The sequence below is a fragment of the Carcharodon carcharias genome, chromosome 4 (genome assembly GCF_017639515.1).
Source record: "Carcharodon carcharias isolate sCarCar2 chromosome 4, sCarCar2.pri, whole genome shotgun sequence".
Taxonomy (NCBI): Eukaryota; Metazoa; Chordata; class Chondrichthyes; order Lamniformes; family Lamnidae; genus Carcharodon; species Carcharodon carcharias.
Genome location: NC_054470.1, coordinates 128,895,640 through 128,918,683, shown reverse-complemented (window position 1 = coordinate 128,918,683; position 23,044 = coordinate 128,895,640). Strand labels below are relative to the sequence as shown.

The 23,044-nt window shown below is 40.3% G+C and overlaps 1 protein-coding gene across 4 annotated transcripts in view; it reads left to right on the top strand.

Annotated features, from left to right (window-relative positions):
* The window catches only part of pam (peptidylglycine alpha-amidating monooxygenase), a 347,354-nt gene that overhangs the window by 237,614 nt on the left and 86,696 nt on the right, over window positions 1–23,044 (top strand). For 3 of the 4 annotated variants that reach the window (XM_041185952.1, XM_041185950.1, XM_041185951.1), the window contains one exon: window positions 18,941–19,252. The exons of the other annotated variant lie outside the window; for it this stretch is intronic. In XM_041185952.1, the coding sequence (XP_041041886.1) occupies window positions 18,941–19,252 (312 nt within the window). The remainder of the gene's footprint in view (window positions 1–18,940; window positions 19,253–23,044) is intronic. 4 annotated transcript variants of the gene reach the window in all.

Sequence of the window (23,044 nt, the reverse complement as noted above, 5' to 3'; positions counted from 1 at the left end):
ATTCCAGCTGTCATGACAAAAGCTTACAACTATATTGCCTGAAACTGACAGAACTGAATGGTGTCACATTTCCAAATCAAAGCAGAATGCTTATTAATCAGTAAAGGGGAGCAGGTGCAGATATATTTTCAACTTTCACAAGCATTTTTTTTAACAGCCAGACTTGTCAGTTGACATAAATCACAGCACAAAGCATGAAGGCGGTGGCTGAAATGACATTTGATTTACACTTCTAATGCATTATGGCACATTTGCTCTCATTAGTCATTTTTTAATCCTGGCTAACTATCATGTTTCACAGAATATGGTGCAGAAACAGTTAATATATTCCTGCACTAGGATTTGCTGAATGGACAGAAATCAATAAAGTGTATTCCTCTGTATGCTTGTCCCAATCTGTGTTGTGATTAGTCTGAACTCATATTGAGTCAGACATCAGTTATTTGATTCTCCCAAAGCTTTATTAAGATAACTATTTGGAATTTATTCCTTCTTAATGTCAGTCTTAAGATACGTGCGTATCCTTATATGTACACACATACATATAGGTAACGCATATATCTGAAGACTAATAAGATACGGGAGCTGAATTAATATAGGAAAAATGTTTAGAAAAAATGCAACATTTATTTAAAGGAACAATGTAAGTGCAAGTTATTTTCTGTATTGCAGTCACATTTTAAGCATATAATCTGTGCACTTTATTATGTAACATAGGATTTGCAGTATTAAAGAGATGATTGAATACTCAACCTGACAACTATGTCATAATAGTCATATCTTAACTATCTAGTTGACAGAGGTGCTTCAAATAGAGAAATGGGTAGGGGCAGTTGTGCAAAGACAATTTGTGGTGTAGAGCATTTGGGATTTTCCTTGCTTTTCCAGAAAATCCTAAGATTTTAGGGGGATTGGCAGCTGAGAAGGCAAAATGTTACAGAAATAAGGACTGTTAACTAAACAGTTATTTGACTTTACATAACTGATGATCATTAATGCAAAATTATAATTTATTATGATTTGTTCGAACACCTTCTGGCATTAGGAATATAGTTCTGTTTTAGGGATGTTATGTGTACCCAACTTAAAAAATTTGCCACATCAAATCAGTTTCTTTCTGTGTTATGACATCATCTCAAAATGCATTGTCAGATTCTGCACGTACACTGATGGCACCAAGCTGTACGTCACTGCCACCTCTCTCAAATCCTCCACTGCACCTGATTTGTCACTCTCCTTGCTACGTTTCTGACATCCAGTTTTGGATGGGCAGAAATTTCCAGTTAAGTATTAGGAAGAACAATGTCTTTGAATTAGGTCCCCACTACAGATTTTGTTTCCTATTCACCATCTTCATTTCTCTCCCTGACTATTGCCTGAGGCTCAAGCAGACTGTTCACAATCATGGCATCCTTTTTGACTCTGAGCTATGCTTCTGAATCCATGTCTTCTCTGTCAAAGACCACTTACTTCTAGCTCCATGATTTCATCTGTCTCCTCCCTCAGCTCATCTGCTGCTTATACCCACATCCATGCTTTTGTTAACCCTTAGACTCAATTATTCGAATGTCCTGCTGCCCTATCCTAACTCACTCCAAATCCCTTTCATCAATCAATCCAAAATTTTTATCTACATTGGCTGCCTGTCCAGCAATACCTCAATTTCAAAATTCTCATCCTTTGTTTCAGTCTTAAAATCTACCCCTCACCAAATTTTAGGTCAGCTATTCTAATATCTCCTTATGTAATTTTCTCCAGTGAAGTTCCTTTGTATGTTTTACTGTGTTAAAGGCTACAAAATGAACATTTGTCTGCTGATGCATTTCTGGAAGAACAGAATCATTTTCAGGTGAAATATGAGATCTCTGGAATGATGGCAGTTTGACTCATCACTACCCATGTATCCACCTTCACTATTATTAGGAAACAAATCCATTGACTAATTCAGTAGACTTTCTAGTTTTCTTCAACACTCCACACCATTTGTGATAGATGAACTCAATAAATGTAGATAGAATATGGCTCATAAATCACAGCAGATTGCACTTTGCTTAATGGCTGAGTCAGTGATACACATTATAAGATAAATAAGAAATGCTGGTATGGTAGTCAGAGCTTTTTGTCTTGCTCAGTTATTAAATGTAAACAAAATATGCAATCACAAGTTCTATAAAGTTCTTTTTGCGAATAGTGAAAATGAGCAGATATTTGAGTTTCCTTCGGAACAAGGAACACACATCATTTAAGAGGAGCGGAGAGAGAAGCTCATTTATCAGCTTTAGGAGCAATGAGCAATAGAGTACTGATAGCTGCTTAGGAAAGAAGAGTTCCTCCCAACAGCATAGGAACTGGAGAGGGCCATTCAACACAAGCTTGTTCCGCCATTCAGTGGGCTCCTTAGTCTTTTTGCTTGTCCAGCAAAAATCTTACCAACTTCAGATCTCAAATTATTAATTGAGCTAGCATCTTCTGCTTTTTGTGGGAGAGAATGTCACATTTCTATCACTGTTTGCATGAAGAAATGTTTCCTAATTTGCCAGTGGAAAAGGTTTCTCTTCAACCCTATCAATTTGTTTCAAAATCCTTAAAATCTTGAATCAAATCACCCCTTAACCTTCTAGATTCCAGGGAATACATAACTAACTTTGTGTATTCTCCATGTGGCTTTCTTTGTGTATCTTTTTTTCAAGCCTTGGTCAGCTCATAAATAACTGAAGATTTGGAAAGAAATTTGGAGAAGAGGAGCATGAAAGCTGAATAATATAAGATGGCTCTCTGTTCCCCTTGTTGCCATCCACAGTACAGGTGCTAGTTTTCTGACTCTGCCATCATGTCTAAATTAACTGGGTGCATGACGGTTCAACTGGCATGTAAGCTTCTTAAAGCTGGCTATCAGTTTGTTTTTAGGCAATCAATAAAGGTATCTTGGACTACCAGTGAAGAGGTGCTGGTAAGATCTGCACCTGTTGACCAAAATCAGGAAGAGACCGTTGGAATCCCTTGGGCACATAATAAGTTATTGTGATTTAGAAAGTCTGATGCTGATGGGAAAGATCGATGGTAAAACAGATTGAGGTAGATAAAGAAAGATCTTTATAAAGACCCTCACAAACTGAATGAATGTGCCACCAGTGAAGATGATTCACATCTTCAGAGCAAAATTAACATGAAGGTCCATGTTTGCCAATGCCCTCTCAGGGCATGGTACCTGAAGAGAGAGATCAGTTTGAAAAGTTGGTTGGAATAGTTCTGCTTTTTGAGAAAAGTTTTACTTTTCTTAATTTTTCTGCATCAATTCTTATAGTTGTGAATGGCTGTCCTTTTATATTACAAGATTTCCTACATTGCCGCTGCAAAATACCAATGAAACTTACAACAGAAAAAGTTGCGAAGGTGGCAACCTCCTTGGGAGCTCCTAATGTCCTGCACAACTTAGGTGAGGAAAATAGGTTTTAAAGCAAAAAACAGATGCACCTAACCCTGAGGATTTATATTTGCGACCATCATTACTGCAGGCATGTCTAGGCAGTTCCCTACCTGGTCAGTATTATGACAGCAGTTGATGAAGGCTGAGTTGTTTAAATCCCAGAGGGAAACTTGAAAAACTGTCATAACCTATATTTTCAATTGGCATGTTTGAGATGCAGCTCTGAATTCAGAAATGAAACCACCAAGTCTCAAGAGGTTTTTTATATAAAACTGAATTAAACATTTATTAATTTAACAACAAATTAAAACACATACACATGTCTACAAATTACTATCATAACTTTTAAACAAATCCCCAAATTAATCACCCCCAGGTAAATCTTCACCAAGGCAACAGTAACCCATGGACTTTCAACAGACACCAGGCAAAGCACATTTGACCGTACGAATTCAAAATGAGGTTCCTTTGCAGACACAGTTGTAGGCTTCTGTTGAAGGGTCATGAGGACTCGAAACTTCAACTCTTTTCTTCTCCGCCGATGCTGCCAGACCTGCTGAGTTTTTCCAGGTAATTCTGTTTTTGTTTTGGATTTCCAGCATCTGCAGTTTTTTTGTTTTTATTACAGTTGTAGGCTTACAGGTTGGTTAGATCTTAAATGCCTCTGATTGATACACACAACCTCCTTTCTATTTATACCTAGCTTCCCCTTTGAATGTTAATTTTCCACTGTATTACTAGGTTTTTTTAAATTTACCTCTCCTAACAATAATCCTTTCATTCCACCAATTGTATTTGTAATATAAACACATGGTTTGGCATCTCCCAGCTAGTGCAAGATTTCACCCATTCTTTTAAATGGTTTACTCAACAAATGCAAATTGCACTTTATCTTTTAACTTCATTACATTTATCTAATTGACATCTCAAACTACTATACATCAAAGCACCCAGACTAGCAGGCTTTAATCCAATTAAGACACGCACAGACCCTACTACAATTTCAATTTAAAAATAATTTCCAATAACATTATGGACATTAATATCTGTTCATGACATATATATTATGCTCTAATATTTTAATGCATAGATTGATTGTTCTCATTAGAGAAGAGAAGGTTAAGAGATTCGATAGATGTGCTCATAGTCATGAGGGGTCTCAGTAGAATAGATAAGGAGAAACTGTTATACATGGCAGAAAGATTAAGAACCAGAGGTCCCGCATTTCAGCTGACTGGCAAAAGAAACAATAGCCGCGTGAAAATCTTTTTTTTTTTGCAGCAAGAGTTTGTGATCTGGAATGCACTGCCTTAGAGTGTGGTGGAGACAATTGTGGCTTTTGAAAGAAAATTGGTTAATTATCTGAAGAGAGAAATTTGCAGGACTATGGGAGAAAAAGCAGGGGAGTGAGAGTAAATGAGTAGCTCTTACAAAGAGCCAACGTGGACAGGGTGAGACAAATGGCCTTCTTCTTTGTAACCATTCTTTGATTCTACATCAGAGCAAACCTCTCTTCACTAAGTCACACACCTATGCATTTGTCCAATATGACCAGCAGATGCCTTCTACAACAAGGATTGTTCTTTTCATAGTTGTGAATGCATGGTTATGTCATCAAAGCCTACCAGAATATCTCGGTGGGTATCCGTAGAACCTGCTGCCCAGAGATGCATTAAGCATGTGACAGATACAGTTTTTGTTAAAAGTAACATTTTTACTTTCCCTGTGAAAGTCATATGTTGGACATGTTGCAGGTACAGATTTTCCCAAGATTGCAAGCTATAGTGGGAAAACACCGACATAGCTATCTGTCCACCAAAATAGAATCATGCAAGATAGTGCCATGATATATATTCATTAGGTATCAGTACACAGTGCCCAGTTTATTTCAATGTTCTAAGACAGTGATAGTTAGCCGTTTAGATGCTAGGTTTATCTTCTACAACTCTAATCGTCCTGCTGATGACTCCCTTAACCCCTTGAGCAATAATACAGTATATAAGAATAATGAGACCATCTAGTCAACCATAATCACTGTTAAGCACACGATTGATTTGTTGAAGCAAAGATTCTGCTGGTCAACGCACTTAGCTGGTGGCTAGTTGCTGGAGTTCAATGAGAGCCTCAGGAATTGACAATAACCCTTTATTTCTCGATAGAAAGTTGACATGTCTGCTGGAACCAAATCTATAAGGTCAGTCAGTGCCGGGTGACTGCCTGCTAACTGTTACTACTTTGGTCTTTTGAGGAGTAGGCTGGTTTATATGGATCTGAAATCGTGCTAAGATCATCCTAAGAGTAAACTGCCTCAGCTATCCTTTCTCCCATGCCCCAGGTATTAGATACACCAAAAGGATGACCAGCAATTTATCTAACAGTAGATCATTGGGCATTATTGATGGGTTAGATGACAGCCAATATGATTATATTGTCAATTTACCAGTCTTTCTAGTCAGGCCATTATGAAACTCATATAATTTTGGAGTAAAATATCTCCCAGTAGTCCCAATCATGGAACTTGAGAATGGAATAGTTTAGGTTTGGTATACTGGTTCTCATGAGCTCCTCCACAGATGTCTGTCAAGTTTTCATGCATGCCAGGATATGCTGCAGTGTGAAATGCCAAATGTATTAAGACTAAAGTATTATTGCACATTTTCTTAGAAACCACACAAGATGTTCAGCACAGTTTAACTATTAAAGCGTTTTACTTGCCACTAACTCCTTTATGAAGATATTCCCTGTAGGCTACCAATCCCTGGCCCATACAGCAGAATAGCATCTGGATCTAGATAATGGCCGGCACCACTTATAGCTTCTCATTTGACTGTAGCTTCATTTGCTATTTCTGAATTTCATCTAAATACCCCAGGATGCTGGTTCTTGTGCCAGGTGAAGTGTGCGACATGACACGATGTAAAGTTTCAGACATGATGCCACGAGACCCAGCTTTCTCATCTTGGGAAGTTCCTGTAGCAAAAGAAAAGGAAAAGATGTTTTAATTTTACAATGGAGTGCCACATAATAAAGCTAAGATGCCAATATGTTGTATACTGTCCTGCTCTTATGCACTATATGCCTTTTTTTTTACTCTGAATGACAACAAGGAGAGGGTAACAATGAGACTAATAGAGGGAAGATACTCGCTGAGTAGAGGCAGCCACACACCTGATCTTTTCAGCCCTTAGTGCTTCCACAGACTTTGCTCAAAGATGCTTTATGCCTTTTTGTCAAAGGACAACTGCTTGAGGTTGGCAGCTCCAACTACTATGAAATTATGCTTTATGTGAATAGATGCAGTGCAGCTTTCTCCTGAAAGTGCACACAAGACATCCAGATGGTTGAAATTGGCTGTGCATCTCAACGCAGGCAGTTAAGAGAGGGCATTGATTCACTAGCTGACTTTTATTGAGACAGCTCACATTTTTATTTTATCAGGATGGCTTGCTACACCTGAGTGCACATCCCATTAGACCTCAAAGGCATCAAAAAGGAAGTTATTTAAAAATCTATCCTTGGCCCCTTTCTTGTCTACATGCTATCCTCCGAGGTATATGAAAAAAACAACATGATCCACATCCAAGCCTACAACATTCAGGTTTATCACGCAACCACCACTTTAAATACCTGATTTGTCAATTGTTTGACATTCAGGGCAGGATTTAAACCCCCCCCCCCACCCCGACCCCCGGCCTACACACACTGTGCGCCCCCCCCCCCCCGGGTCAGGGAGGAAATTGAAGTGCGGGTGTGTCACCATTTTACATGGGCGGGCCAATTAAGGACCACCCAGCGTGATGTCCACAGGGAAGCGCTATGTGCTCCCTTGTGCCAGCGGGGGGGATCCCGAAACCCGAGAGTGTGCTCTTTCGCGCATGCACACGAAAGAGCGCACTCATCTCCCTGAAGCTATTTGCCGCCTCAGGGAGATTGGCTCTAATGTACAAATTATTAAAAATAAAAATAAAAAAATTCCCTGACATGTCCCCTCATGTGACACTGCCACATGAGTTGGGACATGTACATTACTTTTTAAGAAACTTTAATTAAATTTTTTAAAACTTACATGAAACCTCATCCCGCCCATGGATGAGATTTCATACTTTTTCTAATGCCCACTAGAGCTCTTGGTCTGCCTACCAACCTTAAGGTTGGACAGGCAGGTCCATTAATTGGCTTAATGACTCTGTCAATGGTCACAATTGGCCATTGACAGGTCGGCGGGTGCACAGCTGATTTTGCTGAGCCCCCACCTACCTGAAAATTTAAACGGGACCCGCTTGCCTTCAGGAAAATCCTGCCCTCAGTATTGAATAAGCAGAAATTTCCTCAACCTAAATATTAAGAAATTTGCAGCCATTATCTTTGATCCCCACTACCCGTTACACCGTTTCCAACCCTGGCAACCAATAAGACAGGCATTTCTGTAAACATCATTGTGAGTCCTGCGTGATGTGTTCTCTCTCTAGTGCTTGAGTAAAGAACAACATGAAGAGAATTTTCTGCAGGGGGAAGGGGGTGAATCAGAAGCTGTGGTACATGTTGGTACCAAGGACACAGTAGTGAGGTCCCATGCTCAGACTTTCAGGAGCTTAGGAAGAAGTTAAAAAGTAGGACCTCGATGGTGGTAATCTCTGGATTACCTCTACCATGCACTAGAAAGAGTAGATATAGGAAGATAAGGAGGATCAATGTGTGGCTTGATGCATGGTGTGGGAGCAAGGGTTTCAGATTCTTGGGGCCTTGGGACCTGTTCTGGGGCAGGAAGCACCTATTCCTGGGGGATGGGTTGCACCTCAACAGGGCTGTGACCAATTTCCTCATGGGGAAGTTCATTAGTGTAGATAGGGAAGGTTTAAACTAAACTGATAGGGGAGTGGGCACCAGCATATAGAAGTGAAAAAGATGAATAAGGTGCATAAAGGAGTGAGCATATTGGATAGGACTAAAGAAGGACGTCATACCATATTAGATAGGAGCAGACTAAGAAGGCATAGGAGCAATACAATGACGGGTTTAGAATGCATGTATATAAATACCACAAAGTGTGATGAATAAGCTTAGTGAACTATTAGCACAAATAATCATGTGGGAATGTTATGCACTGATAACAACGGAAATGTGGTTTGAAAGTAATGAGGACTGGATACTTAATATTCAAGGATAAAAAGTATTTGGAAAAGATACAAAATGAAAAAGGGGAGGTGGGGTGGCAGTATTGATTTGGGAAGACATTGTAGTGTTGGAAAGAGATGTTTTTGAGGGGGCAAGAATTGAGAAGCAAGAAAGGTCTGATTACGCTACTGGGGATATGCTAGAAGCTTCCCAAATAGTGAGAGAGATAGAGGGGCAAATCTACAGGGAAATCACAGATGTACCCCACCAAATTGAAAATGGAACAATTTCCCAAAGAACTGAAACACAAAAAGGATTACACTTGGCTTCACACAGGCTAATGTTGGATTAGCTTTGGGCAACCTCTACAGGAAGATGTTCAGCCAGACCACAATCTGCAGGTTTGAAGCACTACAGCTGAGTTTCAAAAACATGACCAATGTGGGCTATAGTCGTAATATTGAGGTTTTAATTACCCAGATATTCATTTGGTCTGAAGGTAAAATAAAGTATAATGGGAGAATTTCTGAACTGTGTTCAGGAGACCTTCCCTGACCTGTATACTCTCAATCCAACTAAAAAGCAGGCATTGCTGGACCTGGTGCTGGGGAATGAGGTGGACCAAGTGTCTATGGGGGTAACAGTGATCATCATATCATAAGGTTTAGATTAATGATGGAACAATATAAAGTAGAACTTCTAAATTGGAAGAGAGATAACTTCAATGGGATAAGAACAGGTCTAGTTAAAGTAAAAAGGAACCAAAGACTGACAGGAGAAACTAATGGAACAGTGAGTCATCTTTGAAAAACATTTCGGGTACAGGCTAGGTACTTTCTAACAAAAGGGAAAGTCTGCAGACCCAAAGCCAAGACTTTTTGGATGACGAGGGAGATAGGGAATATGATGAAACAAAAAAACAAGGGGTACATAGTGCATGTCAGGTGGATTCTACAAGCAAGAACCAGGTCAAGTACAGTGTTGAGAGGGCAAATGAAGTGGGATCTAAGTCTGGTAGCTAATGAGAATAGAATAGCAGTGAACATAAAAGGGAGCCCAAAAATCTTCTACTGAATGTAAATAATAAGCAGGTGATAGGTGAGAGATATTATGGCAAAGAGGATGATGTATGCATAAAAGTGCAGGGCAAGGCTAAAATACTTAATGAGTACTTTGTATAGATGTTTACAAAGGAGGGTGCTGACAAAATATTGGTAGATGGTAGAAGTAATGGAAGGGATGAAAATTAATAGGCAGGATGTACTGGAAAGGCTGGCTATGTTTAGAGTGGATTAGTCACCTGGTCCAGATGGCTTGGATCCCAGGTTGCTAAGGAAAGTGGGAATTGGAGATAGCAGAAGGGCTTGCCATAATCTAGCAAATTTCCTTACTCACGTGGGAGGTGCCAGAGGATTAGAAAGCGACAAATTTAACACCTTTGTTCAAGAAAGGCTGTAAAGACATTTCTAGGAACTGCAGGCTAGTCAGTTTAACATCAGTGGTGGGTAAGGTTTTAAAAACAATAATCGAGGAAACAATAAAGTGTTTGGGAAGGTTTGAGTTAATTAAGGAGAGCCAGCACAGGTTTGGAAATTTTAGATTGTGCTTGACTAACCTAATTGAATTTTTAATGAAGTAACAGAAGGTTGATGAAGGAAATGGGTTGGCCGTTGTCTTTATGAATTTTGAGAAACTTTTTCACAAATAAGACAAAAGGCTGGTTAACAAAATTGAAGCTCATTGAACAGGAGGGTCAGTATCAGCTTGGATAAAGGATTGATTTTTTGATGTTGGAATACAGAGTAAAATTTCAGAAATAAAAACAAAGTGCTGGAAAAACTCAGCCAGTCAGGCAGCATCTGTAGAGGGAGAAATAGAGTTAGCATTTGGAGTCCAATATGCCTCTTCTTTGGAACTGGTTTTGGATTGGCTGAGTTTTTCCAGCACTTTGTTTTATTTCAGATCTCCAGTATCTGTGCTATTTTGCTTTAATTTTAGTGTAAAATTTCAGAAGTTGCCAATGATATCAAATTTTGAGGATGCAGGAAACAGTGAGGATGATACCAATCAGTGACAACAGGATATAGATAGTCTAGCAGAATGGGCAGATAAGTGGCAGATCTAATTTAATGCAGAGAAGCATGAGATGAAGCATTTTAGCGAAAGAGATAGGGAAAGTCAATATAGTTTTAATGGCACAGTTCTAGAAAGTGCACAGGAACAGAGGGGCATTATGATCCTTCTCTCTCACTTATTTACCTCTCATTTTGAATTGAGTTTAATATTTGAATTAATTTGACACTTTTTGCTTATAATTCATAAATGTTTTTCTTTGTTTCTGAATGAGTCCACCAAAACTGTTGTAGAGTAGAATGATTTAACTTAGATCACCACATCTTTAGGAGAATTGTAAAATGCAATGTATATTTAACTTGTAGAGAGAAATTCAACAAACAACATCTAATACCAGCAGCTAGATTGGTGGTAAATGTAATCTTAATGTATTGTTGGATTTCAGTTTCACATTGATTAAAATCATAGAAAGTTTATGGCACATTAAGAGGCCACTTCACCTATTGTGTCTGTCCCGGTGGAAAAATGAGCCACCCAGCCTAATCCTGCTTTCCAGCATTTGGTCCATAGTCCTGCAGGTTACCATACTCGAGGTGCATATCCAGACACCTTTTAAATGATAAAAAAAAAACCAGCGGATGCTGGAAATCCAAAACAAAAAGAGAATTACCTGGAAAAACTCAGCAGGTCTGGCAGCATCGGCGGAGAAGAAAAGAGTTGACGTTTCGAGTCCTCGTGACCTTCAGCAGAACCGATGAACCCGTTCTGTTGAAGGGTTACGAGGACTCGAAACGTCAACTCTTTTCTTCTCCGCCGATGCTGCCAGACCTGCTGAGTTTTTCCAGGTAATTCTGCTTTTGTTTTTTCACCTTTTAAATGAGTTGAGGGTTTTTGTCTCTACTACCCTTTCAGGCAGTGAGTTCCAGACCCCCACAATCCTTTGGGTAAAAAAAATCTTTCCTCATCTCCCCTCTAGTCTTTCTCGGAATCACTTTAAATCTGCACACCCTAGCACTGACCTCTCTGGTAAAGTAATAGGCCCTCCCCATCCATTCACTGTCGCTGAGTCGCTGGAACTCCATCCCTAACAGCACTGTAACACAGGGACTGCAGCAGTTCAAGAAAGCAGCTCACCATCACCTGCTCAAATGCAATTAGGGATGGGCAATAAATAGCCAGCGATACCCACATCTCATAAAAAAATTTTAAACCTCTATCCAGGCCCCTCATAATTTTGTACATTTAAATCAAATCTTCCTTCAGTCTCCTCTATTCCAAGGAGAAAAACTTAGCCTATCTAGGCTGCCCTCATAGCTGCAATTTTCCAACCCTGGCAACATCCTCATAAATCTCCTCTGTCCCCTCATGAATGCAATTACATCATTTCTGTAATGAGGTGACCAGAACTTCACATAGTACTCAAGTTGTGGCCTAACTAATGTTTTAGAGAGTTCCAGCATAACGTCCCTGCTCTTATATTCCATGCCTCAGCTAATAAATAAAAGAATTCCATTTGCCTTCTTAATCACCATATCAACTTGTCCTGCTACCTTCAGGGATCTGTGGACATTCACTTCAAGGTCCCTCCCTTCTAAATTACCTGGACCAGATGGATTGCACCCCAGAGTTCTGAAGGAGATAGCAGAAGAGATAGTGGAGGCGTTAGTGGTGATCTTTCAGGACTCACTCAAGTCAGGGAGGGTTGCCAGCCCAGAGGGCTGGAAAATTGCTAATGTAACCCCACTGTTTAAGAAGGGAGCGAGGCAAAAGACGGGAAATTACAGGCCGATTAGCCTGACCTCCGTCGTTGGTAAGATTTTAGAGTCCATTATTAAGGATGAGATTTCAGAATACTTGGAAGTGCATGGTAAAATAGGGCAAAGTCAGCATGGTTTCATCAAGGGGAAGTCATGCCTGACAAATCTGTTAGAATTCTTTGAGGAGGTAACGAGTATGTTAGACGAAGGAGAGCCAATGGATGTTATCTACTTGGACTTCCAAAAGGCCTTTAACAAGGTGCCGCACAGGAGGCTGCTCAGTAAGATAAGAGCCCATGGTGTTAGAGGCAAGGTAATGGCATGGATAGAAGATTAGCTGTCTGGCAGGAGGCAGAGAGTGGGGATAAGGGGGTCCTTCTCAGGATGGCGGTCGGTAACTAGTGGAGTTCCGCAGGGGTCAGTGTTGGGACCACAACTTTTCACTTTATACATTAATGATCTAGATGAAGGAATTGAGGGCATCCTGGCTAAGATGATACAGATGATACAAAGATAGGTGGAGGGACAGATAGTATTGAGGAGGTGGGGAGGCTGCAGAAGGATTTGGACAGGTTAGGAGATTGGGCAAAGAAGTGGCAGATGGAATACAACATGGGGAAGTGTGAGGTCATGCACTTTGGTAGGAAGAATAGAGGCTTAGACTATTTTCTAAATGGGGAGAGAATTCAGAAATCTGGAGTGCAAAGGGACTTGGGAGTTCTAGTCCAGGATTCTCTTAAGGTTAACTTGCAGGTTGAGTCGGTAGGTAGGAAGGCAAATGCAATGTTGGCATTTATTTCGAGAGGACTAGAATATAAAAGCAGGGATGTGCTGCTGAGGCTTTATAAGGCTCTGGTCAGACCATATTTAGAATATTGTGAGCAATTTTGGGCCCCATATCTCAGGAAGGATGTGCTGGCCCTGGAGAGGATCCAGAGGAGGTTTACGAGAACGATCCCAGGAATGAAAGGCTTAACATATGAGGAACATTTGAGGACTCTGGGTCTATACTCGATGGAGTTTAGAAAGATGAGGGGGGGATCTGATTGAAACTTACAAAATACTGAAAGGCTTGGATAGAGTGGATGTGGGGAAGATGTTTCCATTAGTAGGAGAGACTAGGACCTGAGGGCACAGCCTCAGAGTAAAGGGAAGACCTTTTAGAATAGAGATGAGGAGAAACTTCTTTAGCCAGAGAGTGGTGAATCTATGGAATTCATTACCACAGAAGGCTGTGGAGGCCAGGTGATTGAGTGTATTTAAGACTGAGATAGATAGGTTCTTGATTGGTAAGGGGATCAAAGGTTGCAGGGAGAAGGCCGGAGAATGGGATTGAGAAACTTATCAGCCCATGATTGAATGGCGAAGCAGACTCGATGAGCCGAATGGCCCAATTTCTGCTCCTATGTTTTATGTCTTATGGTCCTCTACATCTCTCAGTATCCGCCTATTTATTGTGTAATCCTTTGCCTTGATTGACCTCCTGAAATGCATCATCTCATATTCCCTGGGTTGAATTCCATTTGCCACTTTTCTGCCCACCTGACCAGTCCAGATTAACCTTGATGAGACCAATTCTGAGGGGAAAAAATATTGTTTTACTTTAATTTGAAATATTTTGACATTTCAAAGAGAAGGCTAATCTTTGAAAATCAGTAAGTTATCTTCAGGGTAGGATTAATTCCAGCATCTTAGCAAATTTATTTGGTGAATCGGTGAGCCATGCAGATCAGGAAGGTCCCAGGTTCAATTCTGTCTGCTGAAATGGCATGTCACATCAGACTGTGAGGCAAAAGGGGCACTACATTTAACTTAAACCCCATGCATAAGGAGAGGGTGGGTCATACTCCAGATTTCTGATTGACATCCAGTGATCCCTACTTGAAATCCATATATGTGGAATTGAATTAAGACATGATTGGCATCTGCGCTATCTCCTGTATCAAATAACATAGCTATGCTCATTGTTAGGGCTCACAGGCCTGCATTACGGACTGGGGTGAAATAAATTGACATCTACAAAATCAGTGTCTTTCGGAGAGATGGAATGGGGAAAAACATTGGAAAGGAGAACAATTTCAAAAAAATGTAGTAGCAGTGATCTGGCATAAAACAGCTGGCCACCATAGGGAATATATTGAACCTTTAGGTCAGTATATTTCAAATGAAACCACAATGTTCATAAACTTGACACAAAAGCTGATGGGCACTGTTGTATTAGAAGATTGCTCTAGCCCACTAATTGAATGTACCAAGTGGTCGACAGATTAGGATAGTTGGCATTGCTGCTTGGTAATGTGAGTGGCTTAAAATGAGAGGCTGTAAGCTTTTCTGCATTGTGTCAGTGATAATGTGAACTGTCCTGATGAGTGAAAGACGAGACACTTTGACAGCATGTCCTTACTTTCAGCAATATTTTGAGATCTATTGTCACATTCAATATTCCTCTCAAATTAAAAGCTCAAGTTGACAGGTCTTTTGGTGGATGCCGGATTATTTGATCAGTGTATACACATTTAAGCCCCTTTCTCAACCATCTGCACTTGGAAGCCACAGACCCTACATTGATGTCTCCAAATGGCCTCTAAATGAGTTTGATTCATCAATTGTATCTCAAGCTACTATCCAGTGACTGAGTCTGTCTGTTGTTGCATGTCTGTATGTGCAAGTATTTATATTGCTAGCTTTTCCTGAGGCTTGGTTCCCTCATTGAATTTATTAATCATTTGGGCTTTCCCAGATTTCAATAGTGTTGGTCAAAAGTGAGCAATACCCTGCTGCAATTTAATTCTTGATAAAAATGTTGATTGCTCACTGGATTAAGTTTCCTTTGATGCAGTCATACTGTCATGCACACCCAGGAAGTCATTATTTAAATAATAAAAGCAATATACTGTGAAAAATAAAAACAAAGTGCTGGAAAACTCAACAAGTTTGGCAGCATCTGTGGAGGGAGAAAGAGTTAACATTTCAAGTACAATATGACTCTTCGGCACTGAAGAGATGTAGACATGTGATGGATTTTATGCTGTTGCAAAAGGGGGGATGGGCAGGTGGAACAAAAGTTAAGGTCAGGGATAGGTTGAAGGATGGGGAGATTTAATACCAGTGATGTGTTGGAACAAAAGGCAAAGGAAGTAATGGTAGCAGTAAAGAAAACAAAGCATTGGTCCAAAGTAGGTGTTAATAGCAGAATGAAGGTCATCTCTGTCTGAAAGCAAATACATGAAAACAAGATACAAACTGGCACTAGCAGGGGAAAAAAATTCAAAAAGGAGGATAGAGTTTACAGTTGAACTTGGTTTTGAGCCAGAAGGTTTTAAAGTGCCTAATCGAAAGATGAGGTGCTATTCCTCCAGCTCGCATTGAGCTTAGCTGGAACAATACGGGGGGCCAAGGGCAGAAATGGGATCATGAGAGCAAGACGGTAAATTGAAATGGCAAGTGATCAGAAAGTCTGTGTCATGCTTACGGACTAAGAGGAGGTGTTCTGCAAAGTGGTCACCCAGTCTGCGATTGGTCTCCCCAATGTAGAGGAGATCGCATTGTGAGCAGCGAATACAGAAGACTAAATTGAAGGAAATACAAATAAATCACAGCATCACCTGGAAGCAATGTTTGGGTCCTTGGATATTGAGGAGAGAGGAAGTAAAGAGGTAGGTGTTACACCTGCTATTGCATAGGAGGGAGTGAGGTATTGTGGGTGATAGAGGAGTGGACCAAGACGTCATGGAGAGACTGGTCCCTTCAGAATGCTGATGAGGAAGGGAGCGGAAGATGTGTTTGGCAGTGGCATCATGCTGGATGTGACGGAAATGGTGGAGGATGATCCTTTAAATACAGAAGCTGGTGGGTGGAAAATGAGGATAAGGGGAACTCCATTATGGTTCTGGGAGGCAGGGGAAGGGTGAGGACAGAAGTGCAGGAAATGGGTCATACATGGTTGAGGGCCCTGTCAATCACAGTGTGAGGGAATTCTAGGTTCAGAAAAAGGAAGATGTCAGAATCACCATTGTGGAAGGTATCATTATCAGAACAAATGTGACGGAGATGGAGAAACTGGCAGAATGGAATGAAGTCCTTACAGGAAGCAGGGTGTGAGGAAATGTATTTGATGTAGCTGTGGAATCAATGAGCTTGTAATGAATATTAATAGACAGTCTATCCCCAGAAATGGAGACAGAGAAGTCAAGGAAGAGAAGTGTCAGAGATGGACCGTGTGAAGATGAGAGAAGGGTGGAAATTGGAAGCGAAATTGATTATTTTTTTCCAATTCCGGATGAGAGCAGGAAGCGGCACCATTACAGTCATTGATATACCAAAGAAAGACTTGTGGGAGGGGGCCTCAGTAGGACTAGAACAAGGAATGTTCCATGTACCCCACAAAAAGATAGGCATAACTGTGGCCCATTCGGGTACCCATTATCACAACTTTTATTTGAAAGAAGTGCGACTAGTTGAAGGAGAAATTGTTCAATGACAGAACAAGTTCAGCAAGGTGGAGGAGGGTGGTGGTCGATGGGACTGTTCAGGCCTCTGTTTAAGGAAGTATTGGAGAGCCCTCAAACCCTCCTGGTGAAGGATGGAGGTGTAGAGGGATTGAACATCCATGGTGCAGAAGAGGCGGTTAGGGCCAGGAAACTGAAAATTTGTTGAACTGACTTGAGGCGTCAGAAGAATCACAAATGTAGATGGGAAGAGACTGGACAAGGGAAGAAAAATAGAGTCAGGTTGGGAAAAAATAAGTACAATGGGGCAGGAACAGACTGAAATGGTGGGTCTACCAGGACAGTCCTATTTGTGGATTTGGGAAGGAGGTAGAAATGGGCTGTTCGCGCCTGGGAGGCTATAAGTTGGGAAACTCTGGAGGGAAGATCCCCAGAGGAGATGAGATCAATCAGGTAAGACTGGTTCTGGAAACAATGTCTTGATGTTTGATGGTGGTGTCATAGTCCAGGGGGAGGCTGGAAGAAGTGCCCAGGACTTGGCGCTCATTATTTATATGGTGTCCTGAGCAATAAACATCAGGAGACTATTCAGCATTCACATGCAGCCTTTTAACACAAGTCACTGGATAAGATTGGCACCTTGGTGCAAAATCCCTTCCCTGTAAAAGCCTTTCCTTGTCAAGTTCGGCAAACTCAGCACGCAGCAAGGATTTTTTCTGGATTTTCCTAGTTTGTATGATTCAAATAAATGACTGGATAAACTGAATGAGCCTTTGGGAAACTCAGCTTTCTGCTCAAACTTAGAACGCCAGTATAGGTGAGCCACCTTCTAGATAACTAGAGTGCAATTGCTTCAAAAATGCTCTGAAAATCTTAAAGTTTATTAAGCCGTGCATGTAATGCAATAAGGGATTCAAACTAACTGCAAATGCAACTTTGAATAGTTGGAAGCTTTCTGTAAAATAATGCTTTAACTGGAATGTATGTCTGCAGGGCAAAAAGAGAAGTGGAGAAGGAAGAATAATGTTGCTTTGATTTAGCAAAGGTTAATAAGATTCATTCCAGCTTTTGGGACTTTAAATTATCTGATGCAGATCATTCCTTTTCATTTATATAATCTGTTGATGCAATTAAAATCGATTACATATAATACCATAAAGCCAGCAGACAGTGAGAAGATTTATGGAGTGCTCCTCTCAGATAAATGTCTTTTGTGGGCGTAGAAGTGAACACAGACTGGAAAGCAAAAAAGTTAGAGTAAAGGAAGACCGAAAACCTGGTCAAAGAGATTTATTTTCAAAAAACTTTTGATGGTGGCAAAACAAAGTAGCTTTTGGAGAATTCCAGAGAGCAAGAGTTATAATGGCTGATAGATTGAGCAGTTCAGTAAGTAACAATGCCCAATTTTCAATATTGTTTAATGTATTGGAACAATCAATTCACAGGTTTATTAATGTACTACATAGATTTTCTTTTCATTTACTCCACCATTCCTTCGTAATAATTTGAGCCCAGCACATTCGTTTCATATCCAAAGGTAGTATAGTAATGTGCATTGCTGATCAATAACAAAACTGTGCCACAGACGGGTGCAATGAGTTCTTGCCTGTGATTTTTCTGTTTCAATTGTGCTGTTGGACAGTTATTACTTACAGAATGCCAAACCTTTTATGTTATTGCAGTTATAGATTAAAGGAAAAAAATAAAGATCCAAGAGAAAATTATTTACTGTTCTGTATTTTTGTTTGGCCAAAGATTACTGATAAAACCATTGATATTAATGTACTGATTGTGTTATTCCCTAAGAGGGATTGCATTGCAGTCAATAACCTTTCAATATGGGTATTATTATGCACTCACTGTGTTAAATAGACTGATCGTCACGTGTGAGCTGTTCATTTTGCATCTTTACTATCACATAGAGGCAAAGGTTATTTACTTCCCCAATCCCAGTTGATAAGTGATGTATTTTAAAAATCTTTTAAGAATAACATTGTTGCTATCATCTTTTTGCTCTCCTGCCTGTCTTTGATAGCTTATTAACCTTTTTCACATCCTATGAACTGATTTTCTCATTACTTCTGCCTTATTTTCTCTGTTTCCTTGCAATCTCTATGCAGGTAATTTTTATGCACTCATTTCCAAGCTCCTGGGAGAACGAGAAGATGTGGTTCATGTGCATAAGTACAACCCTACACACAAAGCAGAATCAGACCTAGTTGCTGCAATAGCTAATGTGGTGCATAAAAAGGACCTGACTTCTGGTCCAAAGGAGTTCTTGGAACTCAGTGAAAGGTCTGACCCTGTCCTAGTAAGAGACAGAGTTCACAAATTCCACAGGATAGAATCCACATTAAGGCCTGCTGGCAATAGATTATCAAATCTGCAGGCTCAACCTGGAATGAACAGCAGAGAAACTGAATACAACGAAGGTGAGTCAGACCCTGTGTGAAACTATACCATGATAACCCTGGATTTACTCTATGAAAATCTGAAGGGATTTACAAGTTTATTTAGAAAAATAAAAGTTGCCATTTTCAATATCAATGCTGAGCACTACAAATACTGAATAAATTAAACAACAAATACTGAATAAATATAAATATTTTTTGCCAGGTATTATAATGCACAACAAAAAATTTGTAACTAACTTGAAGCAAGTTAGGTCTTTGTGCATTTCTATTTTTTTTTTAATGATGACTTGCTAATTTTCTGAAATATTTAACAATTGCTTCAAATTGTATTATCTGTGATACATGGTGCTTTAGCAGTTCTGAAAGATTTATATCTGCAAAGAAGTATGTATGTGTAGTTTTTTTTTATTCCTTCATGAGATGTGGCTAGGCCAGCATTTATTGCCCATCCCTAATTGCCCTTGTTCAGAGGGCATTTAAGAGAACCAGATTCCTGTGGGCCTGGAGTCACATGCAGGCCAGACCAGATAAGGACAGCAGATTTTCTTCCCTAAAGGACATTAGTGATCCAGATGGGTTTTTACAACATTTGGCAATGGTTTCATGGTCATCATCAGACTTTGAATTCCAGATTTTTATTGAATTAAAATTTCGCCATCTACCAGGGTGGAATTCAAACCCAGGTCCCCAGAGCATTACCCTGGGTCTCTGGAATATTAGTCCAGGGACAATGCCACCGCCACCCCTACGTTTGTATAAACAAAGGACTGTAGCTTTAAGAATAATCCTGTGTTGTAAGATCACATGATCTGTGTAAACCAATGAGTTAGCAGCAGGGGAACCTCTAGGGAGAGTTCTTCTTTAGTTATAGAGTTGGACGCACACATGCAGTTGCTGCTACTGTCTTGTAAATAAAGTTATATGTGTCCACTAAGAAAAGTGCCTGGAAAAGCAACTCTCTAATAAACTGGTGACAAGGCTAAATTAGATCATGTATTGTCCCTCGCCCAGCTTTTGTGAGTAAGTGAGGTAATTAAAAAGAAAAGAAGACATACTCATCCAAGATGCCACAGTTTGGCAGAATTGGTCCCTTTGAACCAGCCACAGATGACTGGTCTCAATATACAGAACGTCTTATGTTCTACTTTCAAGCCAACGAAATCAAGGAGGAGGAAAAGAGAAGTGATTCTCCTGAGTGTTTGTGCGGGCAAGACATACAGTTTAATTTGAAGCTTGACTGCCCTCAGTGCCCTATATGCAAAGATTTTCATTGAATTAGTAGACCTCGTTAAGGGACATTTTCAACCCAAGCCCTCAGCCATAATGTTCATGTTCAATTCACAAAATACGGCCCCGGGAGAGACCATTGCTACCTACGTGACAAAATTAAAACAATTAACGGAATATTGGGATTTTGGTGAAACCCTGAATGATATGCTCAGGCATGTGGCGTGCAGAAGGATGCTATTCATGAAGATTGCTGGCTGAAGTGGACTTTGATTTTAAGAAAGCGTTAGAAATAGCGCTTGCGATAGAAAGTATAGTAAGGGATTCGCAAGCGATTCAAGGTGTGCAAATTGGTGCCGTTCTCCTAGTTGGGCAGGAACAGTCAGCCGAAAATGGTGCAAAAAGCCGGGACTCCGCCACAAAGCAGGAAACAGCCTGCGCTAGCTGAAAACTTCGAGGAAACAGCTGAGCAGCAAAATCGAAAACTAGTTTTTTTCGAGTTAGAAACTATCATTCTCCTAAAGATTGGCAATTTAAACAGTTAGAGTGTTATTTTTGTCACAGAAGTGGACATGCATTGAAACATTGCAAAGCAAGATTTAAACAGGCTTCCAGGCAACATTGAAGTTCAATGAAGTATATAATGTAGAAGAGCCAGAAACAACCAATTCTGACATTATTCATTATTCAACATGAAAGTTGGGAAGACAGAGCCAATTATTGTCACAGTGCAAGTGAATGGTAAACCATTAAAAATGGAAATAGCCACGGGCATTTCTACCACTGTAATAGGAGAACACACTTTCAGATATTTAAATAAAGGTGATCAACAATTAAACTTGAAACAAACATCTGCCAAGTTGAAAACGTACACAGGCGAAGAAATCCAGGTAAAAGGTATCACCAGAATAACTTCATTATAGGCACCATTTGGCACAGCTACCAGCGATGGTGGTAGAAGGTGAAGGACCAAGCCTTCTAAGTCGTGATTGGTTGAAAGAGATTAAATTAAACTGGTCCGAAATCTTCCAGTTGTGAACAGAGGTGACTGCCAGAGCTGTTTTAAAAAAAAATGACTGTCTTCAAAGACGAATTGGGAAAAATCCATGGCCTACAGCCCAAGATTTACCTGCACCCAGAAGCAACCCCTGGCTTCATGAAAAGAAGATCGATGCCATGCGCCCTGAGAGGGAAGGTTGATGCTGAGTTGAACTGGCTATAGAGGCTGGGTGTCATAAAAGCGGTTCAGTTCTCAGAGTGGGCAGCACCCATAAACCCTGTCCTTAAACCAGACCAGACCGTCTGGATCTGTGGGACTATAAATTAATGGTCAACAAAGCAGCCAAATTGAAACGGTACCCTATTCCCAAGATTGAAGACCTCTATGCCAAACTAGCAGGAGTGACAACGTACAGAAAGCTTGAAATGAGTCACACATATCAGCAACTGGAACTGGACGATGCCTCCTGAGAACTTGTGACCATAAATACCTACAAAGGATTATATCCATATACACGCCTGCACTACGGTGTTTCCTCGGCCTGTGCCATTTTTCAGAGAACTGTGAAACGTTTATTACAAGGACTACCTCAAGTCGTGCTCTACTTGGACGATGTACAGATAACTGGATTCACAGAAAAAGAACATTTGGATAATCTAGAGGAAGTTCTGAAATGATTTTTAGAATGTACTTTTCAGGCAATGAAGTCATTTAATTGGGCCGTCGGGTAGATGCAAACAGGTTACACCCTGTTGAAGAGAAGGTTAAAGCAATCAGAGAGGCACCTGCACCTAAGAACACCTCTGAACTTAAATCATTTTTAGGCATTGTAAATTATTATGACCAATTTTTATCAACAGTTCTAACCCCTCTACATTCACTGCTAAAGAAAAACTAGTCTTAGACTTTGGAGTCACCCCAAGAAGAAGCCTTTGTGAAAGTAAAACAGCTCTTACACTCTTCAAATTTGTTAGTGCATTATGACCAGACAAAGGAATTGGTGCTAACCTGTGATGCGTCCCCCTATGGAGTGGGAGCAGTACTATCTCACAAGGTGGACAACAGTACAGAGAGGCTGATAGGCTATGTATCCAGGACACCTACCACACCTGAAAACAGATATTCTCAGATCGAAAAGGAAGGTCTGTCAATTATTTTTAGTGTAAAAAAAATTCCACCAATATATGTGCATGGGTGGTACTTGATGATAGTATCAGACCACAAACCACTTTTGGGCCTGTTTAACTAGGACAAGGCTATACCTCCCAAAGCTTCCACACAAATACAAAGATGGGCTCTAATTTTGGCAGCATATGAATGTACCTTTGTTCATAGACCAGGGATTCATATAGCAAATGCCGATGCCCACAGTCGCCTTCCTTTGCAAGAGAACAACGACCATGTTTTCAAAAGAGGAAGGTAAGGGTGGTGGGGTAGCTTTGTTAGTATGAGAAGGAATAAATACAATAGCAAGAAAGGATCTTGGATCGGAAGATGTAGAATCCATATGGTGGAGGGAAGAAATAACAAGGGGAAGAAGACACTCTTGGGAGTAGTCAATAGACCCCTGAGCAATAGCTACA